Source organism: Artemia sp. Qi Xiang Cuo, chromosome 10 (assembly GCF_049724085.1).
Source record: "Artemia sp. Qi Xiang Cuo chromosome 10, ASM4972408v1, whole genome shotgun sequence".
NCBI classification, from domain to species: domain Eukaryota; kingdom Metazoa; phylum Arthropoda; class Branchiopoda; order Anostraca; family Artemiidae; genus Artemia; species Artemia sp. Qi Xiang Cuo.
In genome coordinates this window covers 56411533-56434097 of record NC_142803.1, presented here as the reverse complement: position 1 = coordinate 56434097, position 22565 = coordinate 56411533, and the positions used below count along the sequence as shown (strand labels likewise).

General features: G+C 35.7%; 1 protein-coding gene across 7 annotated transcripts in view; it reads left to right on the top strand.

Moving 5' to 3' along the window:
• The first annotated feature begins 322 nt into the window (after positions 1 to 322).
• The window catches only part of LOC148947921 (protein NDRG3-like), a 230895-nt gene continuing 208652 nt past the window's right edge, over positions 323 to 22565 (top strand). For 6 of the 7 annotated variants that reach the window (XM_089095556.1, XM_089095558.1, XM_089095562.1 and 3 more), the window contains exons 1-2: positions 323 to 471; positions 21661 to 21886. In XM_089095556.1, coding sequence (XP_088951682.1) covers positions 21702 to 21886 — 185 coding nt within the window. In that variant the 5' untranslated portion in view covers positions 323 to 471; positions 21661 to 21701. The remainder of the gene's footprint in view (positions 472 to 21660; positions 21887 to 22565) is intronic. The other variant, XM_089095563.1, reaches the window with a different exon arrangement.

Here is a 22565-nt window from a genome sequence, read left to right as displayed (position 1 = left end):
CATCAGATAGGAATTGCCGGGTAATGCCTATTTAATCTTTGCTTTTCTCTACTGGCTTTCTCGCGTGTTGCCCAGCTAATAGAACAGTACCGATTTTATTTTCAATGGCCATGGTACTTTAAGCTATGGGAATATTTCAAATCCAAGTCCATAAATAGTTTTATTCCCAGTCTTCTGGTAATTTCCATACATTTCTCAATCAGTGAACCGTGAACTGGAAATTAAAGGGTTTCATATTTGAAATGCAATAGTTACATGTTTACTGAAAGATAAGCAGTTCGTCGGGTTGACTGCGTGATAAGACTTGTCGAATTCTATTACGAAACTAAGTACCTGTTCTGAATTTCTCGTTCACTTATCGCGTGTTCTACTAGAAAAATTGGATTTTAGTCAATTTGTAGTATTGGAGGATTTTGTTTAATTTTACTTTTGGATTTGCTTTGATTTATCGCCTACAAGCCATTTGGAAAGGTAATTAGGAAACTACTTTTTTCGGGAAAATATTGGAAAGCGTTACAATGACATTAACACAAGTGTTAAACAAGACATAAAAAAATATAGATGGAAAACTGTAACACAACTATGCCAGGGTAAAAGACAGCTAATCACCATTTAAATAGTTAAAGCACTGTAGAATCTCTGTTATACCACCAAGAAAGTGTTCTGTTTCATCATTGCATTTGTCCCAATTTTCGGAATAAGAATGTTATTAGTTCGAATATTTTATCCGTAGATATTGTTGAGTATTTAAAAATTCTAGTTTAGCTACTTTTTGTTATCTTAAAAATGTGTTAGGTTAGGAAAATGAAACTTTCAGGGATGGGTATACAGACTAAAGTATGTCCTGGGAAAGTATTTTGAATACCTACCTCCACTGCTTCTCTCTCTTGAAAGTCAGTGACCTTTGGTGACCTTTAAAACTCTTTGTGCTATGGAAGTGAAACCGGTACGGTTCTATTAGCTGGGAGCCACGCAAGAAGTTTGGTTAATGCTAATGAAATAAAACAAAATAGGATGAAAATATAATAGTTCAGAAACACATTCTGGCTATATATTTGCTTATTGGGGGGGGGGGGAGGTAAAGTATAGCGTATATTAAATACGTAACCTAACCTAGGTACCTTTTTTTTCTCCTTAACTCCAGAAAACTGAAATATAAATATTGTAAACGCAGTGAGAGACCACTGTTTACAATCAAATTCTCCATTGAAACAACCCTTTTGACTAGTTTCTCTTATCATCTATCTTGCGTGGTTCCCAACTAATAGAACAGTACCGTGAAACCTTGTAAAACAGATCTTCTGCTTAAATGATGTACAAGAAAATTGTTTTCAGATTCCCAACTTTGCTCAATCTCAATTCTTGAGGTTTCAAAGATATGCAAATACATTTCTACATTTAGAAAAAATCGATTGATATGGCTTAAAATTCAACTCAAATAAAAGGAATTGCATTTTCAGAACTAAAACCAAAGAAAAAAAAACTGGAAGATAACTGAAAATTAAGGTAAAATGTTGTCCTGTCAAAATTTCAATAGGTAATTTGTTGTTTATCTGTCAGGTTACCTGTCAAGTAGGCAAATTTTTAAGACTTGGAAATCAGAAGAGCGTTAACATGGAAGCTTGTCAATACCTCTCCAGAGTATGTCTCTGGCCCTGGATTCATTACTGAAAGTTTCATTTTCCTAACCTAACCCCATTCCAAAATAGCAAAAAGAAGCTAAACTAGAATTTTACAAAGAATAGTAAAGTCGAATCTTGCAATACACATTTAAAGCTTGAGCCTAACCTTGGAAAATGTGTTACAATCTTTGATATAGGATCCTAAAGTTGGAACAAAGTATCTAAATCACAGACAGGCTCAATTTTGGACACATAATCTAAGACAAGGGTTGTCAAGCAGAATAATTGTATTTGAATAGGCTAGCCTGTAAGGGTAACTGTTGTTAAAATTTAAGTATCGGAAAGCAAAGTTTTCCATGATTGTAGCCAGTTAATCCCAACTAAATTAGTCATAGCTATCAATAAATTTCAATTATCTAAATCAGTGATTTTGGTCATGTCCCACCTAGGCATTTCTAACATTTTGATGCCCCCTCTCGTGATATTTAAATTTTGTTATTCAAAATTTTGCGAGTAGGCCTATCCACCTGAAGGAAGCTGAAAAGGCCATTATTTTGGTATCAGTTTTTGGTTCTTCCTCTAGGCATATTTTGTGCTCATGAAAAGTACTGCTAAATACAACTTTTGTACAGTGTATAACGTAATTGCAATATCATGTATCTTTCTTGCTCTTTAAATGGATTTTAACTTCATGTCATTCACATGAATTTTTTAAGGCTCTTATTAACGAATAATTTTATTAAAACTCAAAATATTTTTTTGAGCCTTAAACTTTTTTTTAAGGCTCATGAATTTTTTAAGGCTCATAATATTTTTTATTTTTAGCCTTAAATTTTTTTTTAAGGCTCATGAATTTTTTAGGCTCAAAATATTTTTTTGAGCCTTAAATTTTTTTTAAGGCTCATGAATTTTTAAGGCTCAAAATTAAGGCTCTTAAGTATAGTCAGCCGAAGGATGTACGACTGCCCAATGCCCCACCAAAATATTGTCATGTCCCACGTTGGGAATCACGGATCTAAATCTAAATATATCACCACTTTGAAGATTAGCATCCCGATTTCGATGTTTAGGAAGATGGATTTTTATCAAGAAATGTGAGTGAGATAAGGCACTCTCTGTGTACTGAGGGGCTTATCCTACATCGTCAAACGGGACACATTCATTAAGGTGAATAATAAGCATGCAAAGAAAAACAGACTCAAACCATATTTATGGAAAAAAAAAATCCTGAGGTTAAATCAGATATAGTCTTTTATGCCATAAGCCTTAGAAAAAAGAAAGAATACAATGTGCTTGGAAATACTTTACTGGAGCATACTTAAGTCGCTAAATTGCTTCCTGAAAGTTTCATTCTCATAACTAAACTAATTTAAAGCAAAGGCCCCTTCTGAAGAATTTTACCTGGAATTCAAATTTGTGTGTCTGTCATGCAGAAGATCTGAATGGTATTATGACCTCTTCTGAAGGAAACGCTGTAATAACAAAAGGGTAGTCCATTCCCCAATCAACTCTATTTCGAAATATACCAGTCACTAACCTGATACTTGCACCCCATTCCCCTACCGATGGAGACATAACTGGCTATATACAAAACTACAATAAAAATATATAATATTGAAATTCGTTTATTATTATTTTCAGAAAGTTTTCTACTAATCAGATTTCCATGTTTCCTTCCCTTTTCCTTCGCTGTTTAAAATTTATTTTTATAAATAATATTTATCTCATGTTTCTCACTATTTCGGAATGATGTGATGCTGCTGATCCAGAAAAGAATGAAATGCCCGTTAAGGAAGAGGATACGCATCCGAAAACCATTGATAAACATATTAAGGTCTTTATTTGCGATTAAATTAAAAACAAGCAAGTTTTTTCAACTGAAAGTAAGGAGCAACATTAAAGCTTAAAAAGGTGTTCCCCCGTTTTTTCAAAAATCAAGCAAATTTTCTCAGGCTCGTAACCTTTAATTGGTAAGATTAAACTAAATGAAACTTATATATTTGAAATCAGCATAAAACTCTATTTTTTTTTATATTTCTATTGGTATCAAAATTCCGTTTTATAGAATTTTGGTTACTATTGAGTCGTGTCGCTCCTTACATACAGTTCGTTACCGCTGTTTGACAAGCCGTGCATGAAAACTGAGGTTGGCTTTTACGACTCGGTCCAATAGTAACCGAAACTCTAAAAAAACGGAAGTTTAATCCTTTGAACTAAATACCTTATACTTGCACTTCCAAGAATGAATTGTATTATTTTGAACCATTTTATTGAGTTATAAATCTCACAGGGAACTTATGTATGAACGTGCAAGGGAAATTTTCTAGGCGTCTTGAAAGTTTCGTGCTTTAAAGGGACTAGTCGTCAGAGATGTTTGTAATAAAGTCAGAAGTCCAAAATTAGTATATCAGCATGTAAGGATAGTGCTGACATATTGCTCAATTTTTTTACCATAAGGGAAACGCTGAGCTTCATCTGAATCTGGCCACTGCAAATAATTTATTTGCAATGTAAAAAAGAAAATGCTTAAGAATTGATCCCTATGGGACACCACGTTATGCATCGATGAATTGTCATGTAACATTGCGTTCTAGTTCAGCAGAAGGGTTGATTTTTCTTAGAGATTTCGACGGAATTGTTTGACAATTTGTAAAAAAAGAGCTAATGTCATACATAGTTTGTGCAAAAATTTAGCTAAACCGATAATCAAAATTATCTGTCGTTATGGCTCAGAGATTTTCCGAGAGAAATAATTTTTCTTAAAACAAAATATCTTGAAAATCTGGTCAAACCTTGAAAATTAAATCGAAAGTAATCATCAGAAGCCAGCGAAATGAAAATAATTATTACCATAAAAAGAACTAGAGTGTATCCTAAAAGAATAAATTTTATTCTTTAAGGAAAGAGGATAAGTCTAAAAAAGGAAAATTTTTATTTATTTATTAATACCGACAATTAAGGGTGGGCCATGTCTGATATATTCAAGTGTAAGCATTGAGCAAAGCATAAATACAAGTAATGCATATTTGATTTATTTAACATATAAGTAGGCTATAAATAATGAAATATTTCTTTTCCTAAGCAGTTTAATATTAAGAATCCGTGAAAAAATCAAATGCGGTAAAGACATTACTGTTTTACCATGGATTTTAAATTCCTCGTTCGTTTTCTTTTCTTCTAAGAAATAGAGAAAACAAAACCAAAAGATGGGGTTTTATTTTTAAAATAATTTTTTTTTCAAATAAATATTTTTAAAATATTTGCTACGTCGTAAGTTAAATAGACTCGAATTACTAGGACGGTCAAATACGTACTTGAAAAAATGTGATTGGGGTAGCAAGTAGTAACAGGTAGAGGTGTTAATACAAATAATGGGAAATCTAACACAAACAACAAATCTTTGGTAAAGACAAAACTGATACCCTGGAGGTTAGAAAGTAAAATTAATAAAAGAAAGCAAAAATGACTTTTGTCTGTTTTAATTTTATTTAATATACTTTTAAATTATTCTTCAAAAACTGACTACTTTCTTTTCGTAACATTTGACTTGATTAAGAACCAGTATCACTTTTACTTTTCACAGGAATTATTGAATATACTCCACAAGGATTTATGCTTGTTCTATAAAACGACCCCCAATTTCACAATTCGAAGAAAGTACTGTAGCTGGAAACTTGACTTCCAGAATAGCTGGGAGCAGAAAACTTCCAATAACTTCCAATCTGTAAGAAACTGACAATTACTTGCTTCATTGTGCGACAAGAATTTTTCAAACTCTACAGCAGGTATTTACGGATAAGAATAACAGAATAAAAGGTTTCATGTCACATAACATAAATTTTACGGGAGGATGATAATCTTCAAAACAAGGAACAACGGAAAACTATGTGAAAATGATTAGAAATTATGGAATAAATCATAAAAGCTGGAAATGTTGGAGGGCCTATTGCCAATTTTCCCGAAAAAATATAGAGCCGTTTTCGAGAAACAGAATAAATATGTACATGAATACACAAACAATTATTACTCATATATATATATATATATATATATATATATATATATATATATATATATATATATATATATATATATATATATATATATATATATATATATATATATATATATATATATATATATATATATATATATATATATATATATATATATATATATATATATATATATATATATATATATATATATATATATATATTATTACATTTAAATACGTTTGAACCATGCTGTCTGGCGACCATTTTATTTGAAATTTTGTAATTCCTTCATTGGGTAGCGTTTCTTAACTTCTCATCGCATTTACGGTAATTATTTGAAAAAAACTACGTTTTCTAAAGAGTTAAAGAGGCTGAGTTACAAGGTCGAACCTTAAAACGTACAGGGATTTGGTGGCACTGTTTGGGGGATGTCGCCCCCCAAACTCCCCGCTTTCGCAGCCTTTAAATAAAAAAAAAAGTTTTTTAAACTGAAAGTAAGGAGCGACATTAAATCTTAAAACTAACAGAAATTATACCTTTTATGAAAGGGGCTGTGCCCTCCTCAACGCCTCGCTCTTTACGCTAAAGTTTGACTTTCTCACAACTCTTTTTTTAAACAATAAAAACTTTAGCGTAAAGAGCGAGGCGTTGAGGAGGGCACAGCCTCTTTCATATACGGAATAATTTCTGTTCGTTTTAAGATTTAATGTCGCTCCTTACTTTCAGTTAAAAAACCTTTTTTTTTTATTTAAAGGCTGCGAAAGCGGGGGTTTGGGGGCGGCAGCCCCCCAACTGTGCCTCTTAATCCCTGTACGTTTTAAGGTTCGACCTTGTAACTCAGCCTCTTTAACTCTTTAGAAAACGTAGTTTTTTTTTCAAATAATTTCTGCACGTTTTTGTACAATTTATTACTTATTATTGCTTGACTAACTGTTAGATGTTTGTGTATTATTCTTTTCTTTCTCGACAGGGGGTTTTAAGGGTCGACCTTGTAACTCAGCCTCTTTAACTCTTTAGAAAACATAATTTTTTTCAATTAATTTAAAAAAGAGACTGAGTTTTTTATAAAAAATTTAAATTCAGTATAAAAAAAATTTCATCTAACGGTAAATCAAAGTCGGTTTTTGCGCCCTGTCAGTAAGGAATCTCACCGCTACACTAAAGGGACATAATTGAAATTGTTTTTTAGTAAGGTCATGAATTTTTTTGACGCAAGCAAAACTTGATATTTGGTTTTTGGAAAACAGGGAAGGAGTGATCAGATTAAGCTGAAATTTCGAGGATAAGCTTCCAGGCCCCAGGAAAGCTTGTCCTCTAAATTTCAGCCCGATCAGACAACGTTAAAGGGGGGTTGTGGTGGGAAAAATTAACATGGGCTAATATAGGAAAACGAGGTCTTTCGTAAATGTAAATTCGGGGGATAATATTTTCGGTCTGAAAATATCAAAAGGCCCTAACAGGTCGAATTCTGCTTCGAATGAGTCCTCATTCAACCGAATCCGTTTCCAACTGTGGCCTGTAGGCGTGGCTAAGAAAAAAAAAGAAATGATGAATTTTAAGTGGCTATATTTGGTTTTTTGAAAACAGGGAAGGATTGATTGGATTGAGCTGAAATTTCGAGGATAAGTTCCCGGGCCCTAGAAAAGCTTAACCTCTAAATTTCAGCCCAATCGGACAACGTTGAAGGGGGGCTGTGGTGGGAGGGTCCAAACTTCCGGCCCAGTTTACCCCATGAAGATAAAGTCGGAGGAGGATGAAATTTTGCAAGTTTCTTAGTTTGAGTTTGGGCTACAAAATGCGATCACCGCCGTCTCTCTGCGACCTCTAGGACCTGAAATCGCTTAACATTGTGATGGGTTGCCTCTTTATAGAGGCACAAGTGTGCCTCCTTGATCATGTGTTTTGCAACTGCCATAACCTTGGCTTTTAGTATCCCAGTCTTAATTCCAAGACTTATCTTCCTTTTTAGCAACACTGGAATTAAATATATAGCCTTTAGCACCTCATGTGGATAATGGGAATAAGAGAAGGGGAAACAATTGCTTTGGCTTTATAGTGATGTGAATTAAAGACTTATTCCAATCAAGGAGGCACACTTGTGCCTCTATAAAGAGGCGACCCACCACAATGTTAAGCGATTTCAGGTCCTAGAGGTCGCAGAGAGACGGCAGTAATCGCATTTTGTAGCCCAAGCTCAAACTAAGAAACTTGCAAAAATTCCTCCTCCTCCGACTTTATCTTCATGGGGTAAACTGGGCCGGAAGTTTCGACCCTCCCACCACATCCCCCCTTTAACGTTGTCCGATTGGGCTGAAATTTAAAGGTTAAGCTTTCCTAGAGCTCGGGAGCTTATCCTCGAAATTTCAGCTCAATCCAATCACTCCTTCTCTGTTTTCAAAAAAACAAATATAGCCACTTAAAATTCATCATTTTTTTTTTTTTCTTAGCCACGCCTACAGGCCACAGTTGGCAACTGATCCGGGTGAATGAGGACTCATTCGAAGCAGAATTCGACCTGTTAGGGCCTTTTGATATTTTCAGACCGAAAAAATTATCCCCCGAATTTACATTTACGAAAAACCTCGTTTTCCTATAATAGCCCATGTTAATTTTTCCCACCACAACCCTCCTTTAACGTTGTCTGATCGGGCTGAAATTTAGAGGATAAGCTTTCCTGGGGCCTGGGAGCTTATCCTCGAAATTTCAGCTCAATCTGATCACTCCTTCCCTGTTTTCCAAAAAACAAATATCAAGTTTTGTGGGAATTTGCTTGCGTCGAAAATAAATTCCATTTACTAAAAAACAATTACAATTGTGTCTCTTTAGTCCAGCGATTGATACTCCAGACTGTCAGGCGGACAACCCGGGTTCGATTCACCGTCAGAGCAAATTTTTTATATACTGAATTTAAACTTTAAAAAAGAAACTCAGTTTCTTTTTTAAATTATTTGAAAAAAATTACGTTTTCTAAAGAGTTAAAGAGGCTGAGTTACAAGGTCGACCCTTAAAACGTACAGGGATTAGGAGGCACAGTTGGGGGGCTGTTAAAGAGGCTGAGTCACAAGTTCGAACCTTAAAACGTACAGGGATTAGGAGGCACCCTGTACGACGTGATTTGAGTATTCAGGAATTAAAAGCCTTAACACAAGAATGTTCAAGAGCGGGAGGTTTGGGGGGCGGCAGCCCCCAACTTTAACTCCTGACACGATCAGCTAACAGTTAGTCAAGCAATAATAAGTAATAAACTGTACAAAAACGTGCAGAAATTATTTGAAAAAAACTACGGTTTCTAAAGAGTTAAAGAGGCTGAGATACAAGGTCGAACCTTAAAACGTACAGGGATTAGGAGGCACAGTTGGGGGGCTGCCGCCCCCAAACCGCCCGCTTTCGCAGCCTTTAAATATAAAAAAAATTCTTTAAACTGAAAGTAAGGAGCGACATTAAAACTTAAAACGAACAGAAATTATTCCGTATATGAAAGGGGCTGTACCCTCTTCAACGCCTCGCTCTTTACGCTAAAGTTTGACTTTCTCACAACTATTTTTTTTAAACAATAAAAACTTTAGCGTAAAGAGCGAGGCGTTGAGGAGGGCACAGCCCCTTTCATATACGGAATAATTTCTGTTCGTTTTAAGTTTTAATGTCGCTCCTTACTTTCAGTTTAAAGAAATTTTTTTTTATATTTAAAGGCTGCGAAAGCGGGGGGTTTGGGGGGCGACTGCCCCCCAACTGTGCCTCCTAATCCCTGTACGTTTTAAGGTTCGACCTTGTAACTCAGCCTCTTTAACTCTTTAGAAAACGTAGTTTTTTTCAAATCAATATCATAAATCGCTTCGCTTGTAAGTTATCTCAAAGATAACTGCTCTTGTGGCCAATGGGAATAAAAGGTGCGAAAACAATTGCTTCTGGCTTGATATGCCGCTGTATATTGATGTGCCTTAAAGACTCTTATTCAGGATTAATGTCACAAACTGTTTGTCTTATTCCATCACCAGCTGTTCAAAATTAATGCCACCAACTTTCTTCTATCAACTTAGTATTACAGCCTAGTATTCCCATCTTTCTTTCTGATGAAGCAGTAGATGGCAGTGAAATTTTAAGATGGAATTATTTCCGGTTTTTAGTCTTGTCAACCTTTAAAGGTCCGTACCCAAAAAAATTATTGTTAAAAAAAGAAAAAAAACTGTTGCATTCGGACCAATGAGGTCCGCGTAGTGTAGGTGTCAATGTTCTGTCCTTGGCCGAGAGTGCTATGCGGGGTTTGGGGCAAATAATTCGACGCTTCCCATGTTTCCCCCTGTATTCTTTTAGGCACCCATTTGAAGCGGGTCAAACTTATGGCTTGTCTTGCAGGTTAACGCCACAAACCTTCTCCCCAAACCAAACATAGCCACCACCTGCCCTCGAACCGCGAACCTTCGCTTGTGAATATGGTGTGCTAATTGTTCTGTTAGGATGGATACCAGAGGCAACGCTATAGCGCTGCCTATAGTAAAGCCCATACGGCTCCAATGTTTGATTATTATTTATTTATTATTTTTTTCCCAGAGACACTTCATGTGGAAGGGGTCGTCGTAGAAACTTCAAAGGGGGCTCGTTCGATTGGAAATTGAGAGTTTTAGTGCCCTTTTTAAGGGTCAAAAGTGATTTGAAGGCAACTAACACCCCTTCCACGCCCACCAGTTCCCCAAACACATCAAATCAAAATTGTGAGATAGCCATTTTGTTCACCGTAGTTGATTTCCAAATAGAAATTATGTTTTTGAGGAGGAGAATCCACCACAGCCCTCAGGGCAATGGTTGTAAGTTATGCCCTTGGGGCATATGAGGTTTTTATAGAAAGCTTTGTCGTAGAAACTTCAAAAAGGACTCATTCGATTGGAAATTCAAAGGGCTAGTGCGCTTTTTAATAGTCGAAAGGGATTGGAGGGCAACTAACCCCCCTCTCACGCCAACCTTTTCCCCAAACACATCCATCAAAATTTTGAGATAGCCACAGACCTCAGGGCAAGGGATGTAAGTTATGCCCTGGGGGCATATAAGGTTTTTATAGAAAGCGTTGTTGTAGAAACTTCAGAAAGGGGTCATTCGATTGGAAATTGAAATTGCTAGTTCTCTTTTTAATAGTCGAAAGTGATTGGAAGGTAACTAACAGCCCTTCCAAGCCCACCATATCCCCAAACTCATACAATCAAAATTTTCATATAGCCATTATGTTCAACCTAGTTGAAAGTTCTGGAAATTGTATGTTTGAGCAGGACACTCCCCCCACAGTCTTCAGGGCAAGGGTTATAAGTTATGCCCTGGGAGCATTTATGGTTCTAATGGAAGGAATGCTCGTATAAACTTTAGAAAGGGCTCATTTGTTTGGAAATTGAAAGTTATAGTTCCCTATTTAAGCATCAAAATATATCGGAGGGTAACCAGCTCCCCCCCCCCTCTAAACCCTTTATTCCCAAATACATCCGATAATAATTTTGAGATAGCTATGTTGTTAAAAATGGTTCAAAGATCATAAACAAAAATTCTGGTGTCGACACAACCCCCCAGGGCCCGGGGGCAGGGGTTGAAAGTTATACCCTGGGGGCATATATGGGTCTTATGGAAGGAATGCTCGTATCAAATTCAAAGAGGGCTAATTTGATTGGAAATTGAAAGTTCTGGTTCACTTTTTAAAAGTCAAAAGAGATAGGAGGGCACCTAGCCCCCCCCCCTTCCACGCCCTTTTTTCCTCAAATCTGATAAGAACTTTGAGATAATCTTTTTTTAAATAGTTCAAAGATCATATAACGGAAACTCCGGGGTCGACACAGCCTCCCAGGGCCCGAGGGCAGGCGTTGTAAGTTATATCCTGCGGGAATATATGGCTCTTATTGAAGGGATGCTCGTAAACACTTCAGAGAGGGCTCATTTGATTGGAAATTGAAAGTTCTAGTTCACTTTTTTAGAGTCAAAAGAGATTGGAGGGCAACTAGCCCCCTCCCCACGCCCGCTTTTTGCCAAATGCATCCAATAAAAATTTTGAGATAGCCATTAAGTTAAAAATTGCTCGAAAGTCAGATAACAAAAGTCAGGCGCTGGGGCAGGCGTTGTAAGTTATGCCCGGAGGCATATATGGTTCTTATGTAAGGGATGCGAATCTAAACTTCAGATAGAGCTCATTTTATAGGAAATTCAAAGTTCGAGCTCACTTTTAATATTCAAAAGAGATCGGGGCAGATAGCCCCCCCACGCCTTCTTTTTCCAAATCCATCTGATGACAATTTAGAGATAGACATTTTATTAAAAATATTTCAGAGGTCGGATAAGAAAAACTCAGGTGTCAATACAACCCCCCAGGGCCCAGAGGAAGGCGCTCTAAGTTATGCCCTAAGGGCATGTATGGTTCTTATGAAAGGGTTTCTCATATAAACTTCATAGAGGGCTCATTTGATTGGAAATTGAAAGTTCTAGTTCTCTTTTTAAGAGTCAAGAGAGTTAAGGGTAACTAGCCCCCCCCCCCTCGGCCTTTTTTCCCCAAACCCATCCGCTACAAATTTTGAGATAGTCAGTTTTTCAAAAATTGGGTAACAAAAACTCCCCCCAGAGCCCGGGAGATAGGCGTTGTAAGTGTTGTCCTGGGGGGGGGGCGTATATGGTTCTTATGAAAGGGATGTTCGTATAAACTTCAGAGAGGGCTCGTTTGATTGGAAATTGAAAGTTCTAGTTCAATTTTTAAGAGTCAAAAGATCCGAGGGCAATTAGCCCCCCCACACACACCCTTTTTTCCCCAAGTCCGTCCGATAAATTTTTTATAATAGCGATTTCATTAAAAATAGTTCAAAGGTCAGATGAGTAACATTCCTGTGTCGACGCAACCCCCAGGGCCCGGAGGCCGGCGTTATGAGTAATGCTCTAGGGGCATATATAGTTCTTATGGAAGGGAGGCTCGTATAAACTTCATAGAGGGCTCATTTGATTGGGAATCGAAAGTTGTAATTCGCTTTTTAAGAGTCAAAAGTGATTAGAGGGCAGCTAGCCTCCCCTTACACTCCATTTACTTTTTTTCCCAGAGGCACTTTATATAGAAGGGGTCGTCATAAAACTTCAAAGGGGGCTCATTCGATAGGAAATTGTAAGTTCTTGTTCACTTTTTAAGAGTCAATAGAGATCGGAGGGCAACCATACTCCCCCCCCCCTTCCATGCCCTAAATGCACCAGATAAAAATTTTGAGATAGATCTTTTGTTAAAAATTGTTCAAAGTTCAGATAACAAAAAACTCCGGTGTCGACACAAACCCCTTGGGCCCGGGGGTAGGCCTTGTAAGTTAAGCCCTGGGGGCATATATGGTTGTTATGAAAGGGATGCTAATATTAACTTCATAGAGGGCTCATTTGATTGGGAATCGAAAGTTGTAATTCGCTTTTTAAGAGTCAAAAGTGATTAGAGGGCAGCTAGCCTCCCCTTACACTCCATTTACTTTTTTTCCCAGAGGCACTTTATATAGAAGGGGTCGTCATAAAACTTCAAAGGGGGCTCATTCGATAGGAAATTGTAAGTTCTTGTTCACTTTTTAAGAGTCAATAGAGATCGGAGGGCAACTATACTCCCCCCCCCCCCTTCCATGCCCTAAATGCACCAGATAAAAATTTTGAGATAGATCTTTTGTTAAAAATAGTTCAAAGGTCAGATACAAAAAACTCCGGTGTCGACACAACCCCCCTGAGCCGGGGGGTAGGCCTTGTAAGTTAAGCCCTTGGGGCATATACGGTTGTTATGAAAGGGATGCTAATATTAACATCATAGAGGGCTCATTTGATTGGAAATTGAAAGTTGTAATTCACTTTTTAAAAGTAAAAAGTGATTGGAGGGTAGCTAGCCTCCCCTCACACTCCATTAATTTTTTTTCTCAGAGGCACTTCATATAGAAGCGGTCGTCGTATAAACTTCAAAGGGGGCTCATTCGATTGGAAATCGAGAGTTCTAGTGCCCTTTTGAAAAGTCAAAAGTGATCGGGGGGCAACGCACCCCCCCAAGTTCTTTTCCCCAAATACATGTGATAAAAAATTTGAGGTAGCCATTTTGTTAAAAATAGTTCAAAGATCGTATAACAAAAATTCCTTTACGTATGGCTGTGGTAAAGCTTTCTAATTTAGTTAATTATTAATTTAGTAAAAATATATAAGACGCAAATATGAAGTTTTGAAATACCACTTTTTATTAAGATAAGGAACATATCCTCCTAAGTTCTGTTTAACGGAAAATTGAGAAATTACCACTTCCTAGCAATTACGTGGGAAGGTGTGGTTGATAAAAATGTATAAGATATAGATTTTATTGGAAGGAAAGTTCAGATACTAACTTTATGCCATACTGACCTCTGGTCCGTTGTTTTAGAAATGCTTTGGGACTTTATTTTATCATTTTAAGTGTCTAAGTATCTATTTATATATTATTTTTGTTTTTGAGATATGTGGTCTACTTGGGCCAGCCAGTCCCAGTAGACAGAATATATCCAATTATATTATATGTTAAATGAATAAAAGTATTGTATTTTAGACAACCTTTCTACGATCTACTTTTAGCTTCTCGAACATACCCAGTCGATACGCCTCATTAGTTCGGTCATAGCCTAAGGCACGCTACCAAAGTTTAATTACCTTAGGGCCAGAGTTTATCTCCCCTATAAAGAGAGAATAAAGGCATCTACAACTACAACCCCCAAATACCATAAATTAACATTTCACAACATGGCCATTTCGTTAAATATAGTTAAAAGGTCCGATAAGAAAAACTCCTCTGTGGACACCCCCCCCCCCAGGGCCCGGGGCAAGCGTTGTAAGTATTGCTCTGGAGGTAAATATAGTTCTTATGGAAGGGATGTTCGTTTAAACTTCGAAGAGGGCTCATACGATTGGAAATTGAAAGTTATCGTTCACTTTTTAAGAGTCAAAAGAGATCGGAGGGCAACCAGCCCCCCTCTCCACGCCCTATTTTCCTCGAACCCATCCGATGAGAACTTTGAGAGCCATTTTTTTTCAAAATAGTTCAAAGGCCAGATAACAAAAGCTCCGGTGTCGACTAAACCCCCCAGGCCCGGGGGCAGGCATTGTAAGCTATGTTCTGGGACCGTATATGGTTTTTATGGTAGGGATGTTCGTATAAACTTCAGAGAGGGTTCATTTGAATGGAAATTAAAAGTTGTAGTTCATTTTCTCAGAATGAAAAAAGATAGGAGGGCAACTAGCCCCTCCCGCCCTCCACGCCTTTGGGTTTATCGGATGGATAAACCCATCAGATAAAAATTTGAGATGACTATTTTGTTAAAAATAGTTAAACCATCAGATATTAAAACTCCGGGGTCGACACAGCCCCTCAGGGCCCAGGGAGAGGCGTTGTAAGTTATACTCTGGGGATATATATATGGTTCTTATAGAAGGGACGCTCGTATAAACCTCAGAGAGGGCTCATTTGATTGAAAATAGATTGTTCTAGTTCAATTTTAAAGAGTCAAAAGAGACCGAAAGTTCATTAGCCCCCCCCCCATGCCCTTTTTCCCCAAAACCATCCGATAAAAATTTTGAGATAGCCATTGTGTTAAAATTAGTTCAAACATCAGATAACAAAAACTCCGAGGTTGACACAAACCCATTTTTTCACTTTGATATTATTAATTTGCTACCAGTTTTGATACTTTGATGAACATTTGATTTTTCAGACTAGGAGGGGGGATAAAGTAAATTGAGACACTTTCAGGAACGATATATATTAATATAAAAAAAACAAATATAGTTGTTTTAATATTTACAACGGGCATATTAATGAGGCTATTAACAATGAAACATGTCACAAAGGCAATCGACCGTTTTAATGACAAAATATTATCTTATATCACAGTTTGAATTAGATTTATTGGTTTTACTTATATTTGAACGCTGGAAAAATCAAGAAAGGTAAAGACACGCGGTAGATATATAATTTTTATTCAAATATAGTATTATATAATTCACATAAAAAAAAATACGTGTTAACACCAGAACATACTGACTCTCAGTGAATCTTCCGGCCTATACAGAATTAGTTCAAAGGAAGGGGGTGGAATGGTTGTAAAAATCGCTACTTAATCAATTAAAAGCAAAGAATTTGGGATTTCACGAGGGGGGGATTTTCCTTGAAAAACTTTCCGACGCATTGGGGAACTTGTGGGGAAGGGGACTTGGGTTCCCTATTGAACTTGAAGATTCCATAAATTGAGAGGATAAAGACAGGAGCTAGAATTTGTGTTGAGGAGGTGAGTATTTTTTGGGAGATGATGGGGGAAGAGGTTCTACCCTACTTTCTACATTTTGCATTTGTGGAGAGGCAGAGGCTCCCCAGTTACAGAAAATATTTCGTCACGAACAATGATCTAGCGTCAGGTTCAACAAAACTTTTTGCAATTAGGTTCAATAGATTGTCAAATTAAACAATTTTTTGTAATTTTTGTACCCAAAATATACTTCTGAGTGGCTTCCTCTGAATAAAATATTAAAAAATTAAAAAAAAATCCTTTTAAACTACTTATTTATTATTCTTAACAGTACTCCACTTAACTTTACCACAACTTTCCACCGCCCTCCCCCGCAAATACGGAAATATATAGGCCTAACCAGAATTAATCCTTCTTATTTTCAATGAATTTCCCATGCTCGATTTTTTCTTTAAATTTATTCATCGACTAAGGAGGAAAGCCTTAGTCAATTTAGCAACGAAGGAACTCGTGGATAATATTTAAGTTGAGCTATATATTTGCACATTAAGAGAGAGGTTAAGTAAAGAGAGGTTAAGAGCGATCTAAATAAAAAAAAACAAAAAAAAAACAAGTTTTCAATTTTTCCAAATAGCCTACATAAGGACTATTAATTAATCAACATGTTTAGAGAACAATTCTTTCTCCATAGTATGCAGAAAATATCCAGTAAGAAATGAACAAACGTTATCCGTTTCCATTTTTTCAAAGGTTTCAATAACTGTAACTATTCTGTATAACTGTATATAGAAATTTCGAGGGGACGTAAAGACACATCAAAATACACTAATAAGAACTAGATAAAGAATTGGCTATGCAAATTCTCCCAGGAATTCTCTCAAACTGAAAATGCTAAAATAATTAAAATTACTGCCATACGTTAAAATAATTTAAAATACATACTCTGCGATAGATGCAAAATTGCTTTGGCTCACAAAATCCGATTAAGGTCAAATCCAAACAGTCCTGGTCTCTCTGAGTCAGCAAATGAAATGGTCTAACCACCCTTATTGAAGCTATTTTTTCAATCCATTCATTGTTCTGTCAATCGCTGTCCAAAAGTTATGCAAGCTGTCCATTGCTCATGTATAAGGTTTTTATAAAAGAGGTAATCGTATAGACTTTGAAAAAGCCTCATTCGATTTAAATCGAAAGTTCTAGCTCCGTTTTTTAAAGTCAAGAATAATCGGATAGTAAGAAACCCCCTCCATGCCATTAAAACTTGAAAGTTTTTGCAATCAAAAACAAACGAAAATTAATTAAAAAAAACTTTCCGAAAAATAAGCTTTTCAAAGAAAAGTAAAGGCCATTTTAAACTTAAGCTCAGCAGATACAAATACCTGTTAAAATTCAACTCAAAACGACCAGAAATTACTATTAATGAAATTAAATAAACAATCATAACAAAAAACATACAACAAGTAATAATATAAATGAATAAATAGATCTTAAAGCGAGTAATGCTTAGATTGAGTATGAAAATCAGGCTTAAAACAATAAAAAATACTTTGCTATTGAAGTATAAATGAAACTTAAAACTAACAGAAATTAAATAAACAATCAATGCGAACAAAAATACAATAGATGTTAATGTAAATGAATAAATAAATATTAAAACGAGTGAAACGAATAAATCAATCTTAAAACGAGTGAAACTTAAATTGAATATGCAAATCAAGCTTGAATCGAATAAAAATAACTACAAACAAGAGTTTGGGTATCACCTCCTCTCACTGCAAAAGCCTAAAACCTACTGCGTCATTGGCGCTTTTCTGAAAACGAAATATATTACAAATGTTTTCTTTTGTACTTAATATTGAAAATACATCAAATAATCAGTTTAATTTATTAGTTTTTTCCAAGATTGTTCAAGACAAATATAGTTTCACTACAAACAAAATTTTGATACTGCCCCCTTTTTTAACTGTAACAATCTAAAGCCTGCTGCGTCATTGGCGCTTCACTGAAAACGAAATATATTACAAATTTATTCTTTTCCAGTTCTTACAGCATTGAAAATGAAAATGAAAATTACAGTGAAAACAAAATCTTGAACTGATGGATCTTTCAACAGTTAATATCATTGTATATCTAATATTCAATTTGATTTTGTTTATACTATCCAAGACTCATATAGTTTTCAGTAAAGCGCCAATGACGCAGTAGGTTTTAGGCTTCTGCAATGAGAGGAGGCGATACCCAAACTCTTGTTTTTAGTTATTTTTATTCGATTCAAGCTTGATTTGTATATTCAATTTAAGTTTCATTCGTTTTAATATTTATTTATCCATTTAGATTAATATCTATTGTATGTTTGTTCGCATTGATTGTTTATTTAATTTCTGTTCGTTTTAAGTTTCATTTATACTTCAATAGCAAACTATTTTTTTTTGTTTTAAGCCTTATTTTTATACTCACTCCAAGCATTACTCGTTTTAAGATCTATTTATCCATTTATGTCAATAGGTTTTTTATTTATTTTGCTATGATTGTTTATTTAATTTCTGTTCGTTCTGGGTTTCATTTATTCTTTAATAGTAATTTCTGGTCGTTGTGAGTTTGAATTTTAACAGGTATTTGTATGTGCCGAGCTTGAGTTTAAAATGGTCTTTACTTTCCTTTGAAAGACCTATTTTTTGGAATAGTTTTTTTTAATTAATTTGTTAAAAAGTAGATAAAAGCCTAGAGCCATCTCTAGTTTTGACGCTATCAGAAATAATGAAGCGAATTTCGCTGTAATTCTGGCGTCTGCAGTGGTCTGGTTGAGCATACTCTGCGGTCAGGCCTGGATCGAAAGGTACGGGGCCTTATTGGGTTGTTTTCTTTGCGGGACCCTCTATATATTAAATAAAATATACCTGCAGAGAAGTTTACGTACGCAAAGTAGTTCACGTACGTAGTGCAAAGTTTCTCCAATATAGAAGTATCCTGATTTAGTTCAATAAATTTGACATGAACTTTTACGGGTATCAGGTTTCTATTTTCTAAAGTATATATTACATTATAATATGCTCATTAATAAATCTCTTAGAGAAATGCATATTTAAAATAAATATATATTTAATTATTCGAATAATACCTAATTTATCCCTTATCGTCAAAAAGAATTTGCTTTAAATTTAATTTATTTTTGTTCATTTAGATGGTAACGCAAGGCCCTTTCAAATGCGAGAGTCAATTGGACCCAATCGCCCTGTCTGTGGTCCCTAATTGTTTCTTTTCATTTTTTTTTTACCTTACAGTGATGTTTGTGCCCAATAGGTGAAAACGAGTTTTTTTTTGTCATTGCACCCTAGGCTAGATATATTTTTTGAGCAGGCAATTATAGTATCTGTAAAATACATGTTCGCATGTTGGTATGCTGCTTGCCAATTCATTAGAAAAAAGACCAACTGTATTATAATTGCACTGTAGTCAACTCTTGCAATGGCAGACCCACCAAAGCGTTTCTTCTGAGCTAACGCTATTGATTTTTTTTGTAATTAATTTGCATGATGTTTGTTTTAGAGTTGGCAACCAACTTCTTTGTTTATGCAGAAAAAAAGATGCTGTAATAGGCATTTTTTCAGTAGCATAAGTGAGCAAGTTTAGATGCCAGGATTTCCGCACAGGGTTTTACGTTGCCAATTTTTTGCAGCTATGATCAGTTTTCAAACAGTTCGTTGCCACGAACTGTAAGTAAGCAGCGACTCGGCCTAATAGTAACCGAAACTCTTAAGACAGGAATTTTGATAACAATTAATACATCAAAAGAATTGGCTTTTTATGTCTCTGGGGATGACATGACTCACACAACTCCTGGGGAAAGGGCTATAAGTTATGTAGTTTGCCTATTGTTTACATTTAGTATTTGTTATTAGGAAATAAACGGGTTTTTGGGGGGGAGGGGATTTTCTTCAAGGAGGGAAGTTTCTACGGGAAATTTACACGATGGAAGAAGGGAATTTCCTGGCATGATTTGAAAAACGGTCAGAAATTGGGAAATAAAAAACAAGTTTTTTTCAAGGAGCAACATTAAAACTTAAAACGAACAGAAATTATTCCGTATATGAGGTGGCTGCTCCTTCTTGCTCCTTACGCTAAACTTTGACTTTTTGTCCCAATTTTTTAAGAACGAGTCCTGAAACACAAGGTCTGTTTAATTTGAATGAGAAGTATTCTTAAAAATCGTTAAGACTTTAGCGTGAATACTGAGGGATTAAGAAGGGGGCAGTCCCCTCATAAAGGAAATAAAATCTGTTCGTTTTAAGTTTAAATGTTGCTTCTTAATTTCAGTTAAAAAAAACTTGTTTTTTTTTACTTTCAGTTAGATAATCGCTTGTCGTCCATGATTATTACTGTTGTTTAGAAAAGTCGACGGAAAAGCTGCTCTGCTGCCTGATAAAACTTATTGAATCTATTAATGCTGGATAAAGTAACAAAAATTGCTAAAATTTTAAGGGAAATGGAGAACAATAGATACAAATATGCACTTAATCTCTGCGCTTTAAGTCTGACAAGCATAATTGAGCCCAGTTTACGGAATGTATATTTACTCTTGGCTTATACTTGATCAAGGCTATATCCAGGATTTTTGTTGGGGGGGGGAAGAGTTACAAAAAACTTTCAGAAACGCATAAAAAAATTTTTATATGCATTTTTGTTACGTTTTTACAAATTAGACAATTTTTTAGAGGGGGGGGGTCAAACCTAGTACCCCCCCCCTCCTTTGGATACGCCCTTGAACATTATCAATCGCTGTTAATGGCAAATTAGTTGCAAATCTCAGTAATTTCTAGTTGCTTTCTCAAGCAATTTATTGAGTCAAAAAAGTTCAACTTCTATTGGGCAACTAGGTCATTTTTTTCAGCAGTTTTTTCTGCACAGTCATGTGAATTGCTGCTTTGGTTTTATCTAAATAGCATCAGCTGTGAAAGAGACAATTGTATTTGAACACATGGAAATTAAAATTTTTCTTTGACCCAATTCATGAATGTTGCCGATCGTTCTTTTTTCAGGAATTTTTTTTCCAGGAATTTCTTTTCTGAATTACTATGAACCCAGAGTTAGATCTATGACTTAAAAAATAATGGAAATTCGCTATAAAAAAGCTCTGCTACTGGTGGAAAGTGTTCAATGCAAATTTCCATTGTTTGGCACGGATGGGATGAAAGATAATGTGACATTGCGCACAGTTCCTGAAGTTGTTGCTATTCAAGATACTTAAATGTTTTGAATAGCCAAATATTCAAATATTTGGGAGCCAAATTAGGGCCTATATTTAAGGGAGAGGGTGCCAAAACATTTTAGAGATTGGCTTGTAATTTTTTTGGAACGATTCCGAGAGGAATCGGAAGAACGATATCGGAACCGGAATCGGAACGAATCGGACGAATGATTCCGAGACGCCAGTCAAATCGGTAAAGTTTTAGTAAAATTGTAGCTCATCATGTAATTTTAAGGTTTTCTCACTGACTTGTGGAGCATGCTGTTGGGGAAGGGAGCATTTCTCCTGTCGTCCTTAGCTGAATCCTCTAATATTCACAGTAATAGGTAAAAAGGCGCTAGTCATTTGTTTATAATTCGGGCCCTCCTTTGAAGGGAACAGTGTTTGACCCAGCAAATAAGCTGAGCTAATTTTTGTAACTTTGTCTATGATACCTCATAAAATGACCTCAGACAAGGATCTTTGCATGCTTAAACGAACCTTTAATCACTTTATTGCATGATTAGTGTAATTAAACAAGGTTTTGAAATAACAAGCCATATTTTATTTTTTGCTTTATTTTGTAGATATTGTCCTGTCCTGCATTTGCTTTTGCTTGTGAGATATCATGGGAGAGAGAGAACCTAAATACTCTAGTCTTGGGGAGGATGTCTATAGGAGCACCACTGTGCCAACTACTCAAAGTTCCGGAGGGGTTGTTGACTCTTTTAGGAGGTTTATCGTCGGAAGTTCTCAACCATTGCCTGATGTTTCAGAAAAGGAAACTTTTATTGAACGTGGCCCCCTTCGAAGGTAGGATTTATGTATCAATCCTCAAGGTCAGTTTTTAAGAGCAATAGTCCTGCTGTTAAAAGCTAATGAAGAGTAAAATAGCCCTGCTAAGCAAGAACATTGGAAGTACAGACATTCAAAATCATTTTTTTTAATGTTGCACCTGATTTTAGAATTGAATTTAATTCAATGGTGCCATGTCTGCAGCCATTACTGGCATAAAAGAGGTGGCATTTTCGTTGCCTTAAGAGGCATCAAAAGACGCAAAGGATACAAAGGTACGAGCTTTAGGGCACAAATGCAACAAAGGTGTATTTTAAATCACAGTAGATGATTTTTTTGTGTGGGGATTCGCACCAGTCTTGACGGAACTCCTGTTGTTTCAAAGTGTATTTATTTGTTTTTTGATAGTTTTCATTGCTTTAACTAATGATTACTCTATGAGTAGTTAGATAAAAAAGAAAATGTAGCTGCTGTATTTTCAAAGAGAAAATGAATCTGTGTCTCCCTGTGGTAATAGTGTTTATTACTACGGTATATGGTTTAAAGCCATGTTTTGTGTTATACTGCCACAATGCTGCCACAGGTAATTATATGAAGATTGTGGTTTCATCTTAATTACATCTCTGATAATTCCGTTTTTTGTATAGTTCATTATTCTTTCCTACCCTTTAACACCATGAATGATTTCATAGTAAAG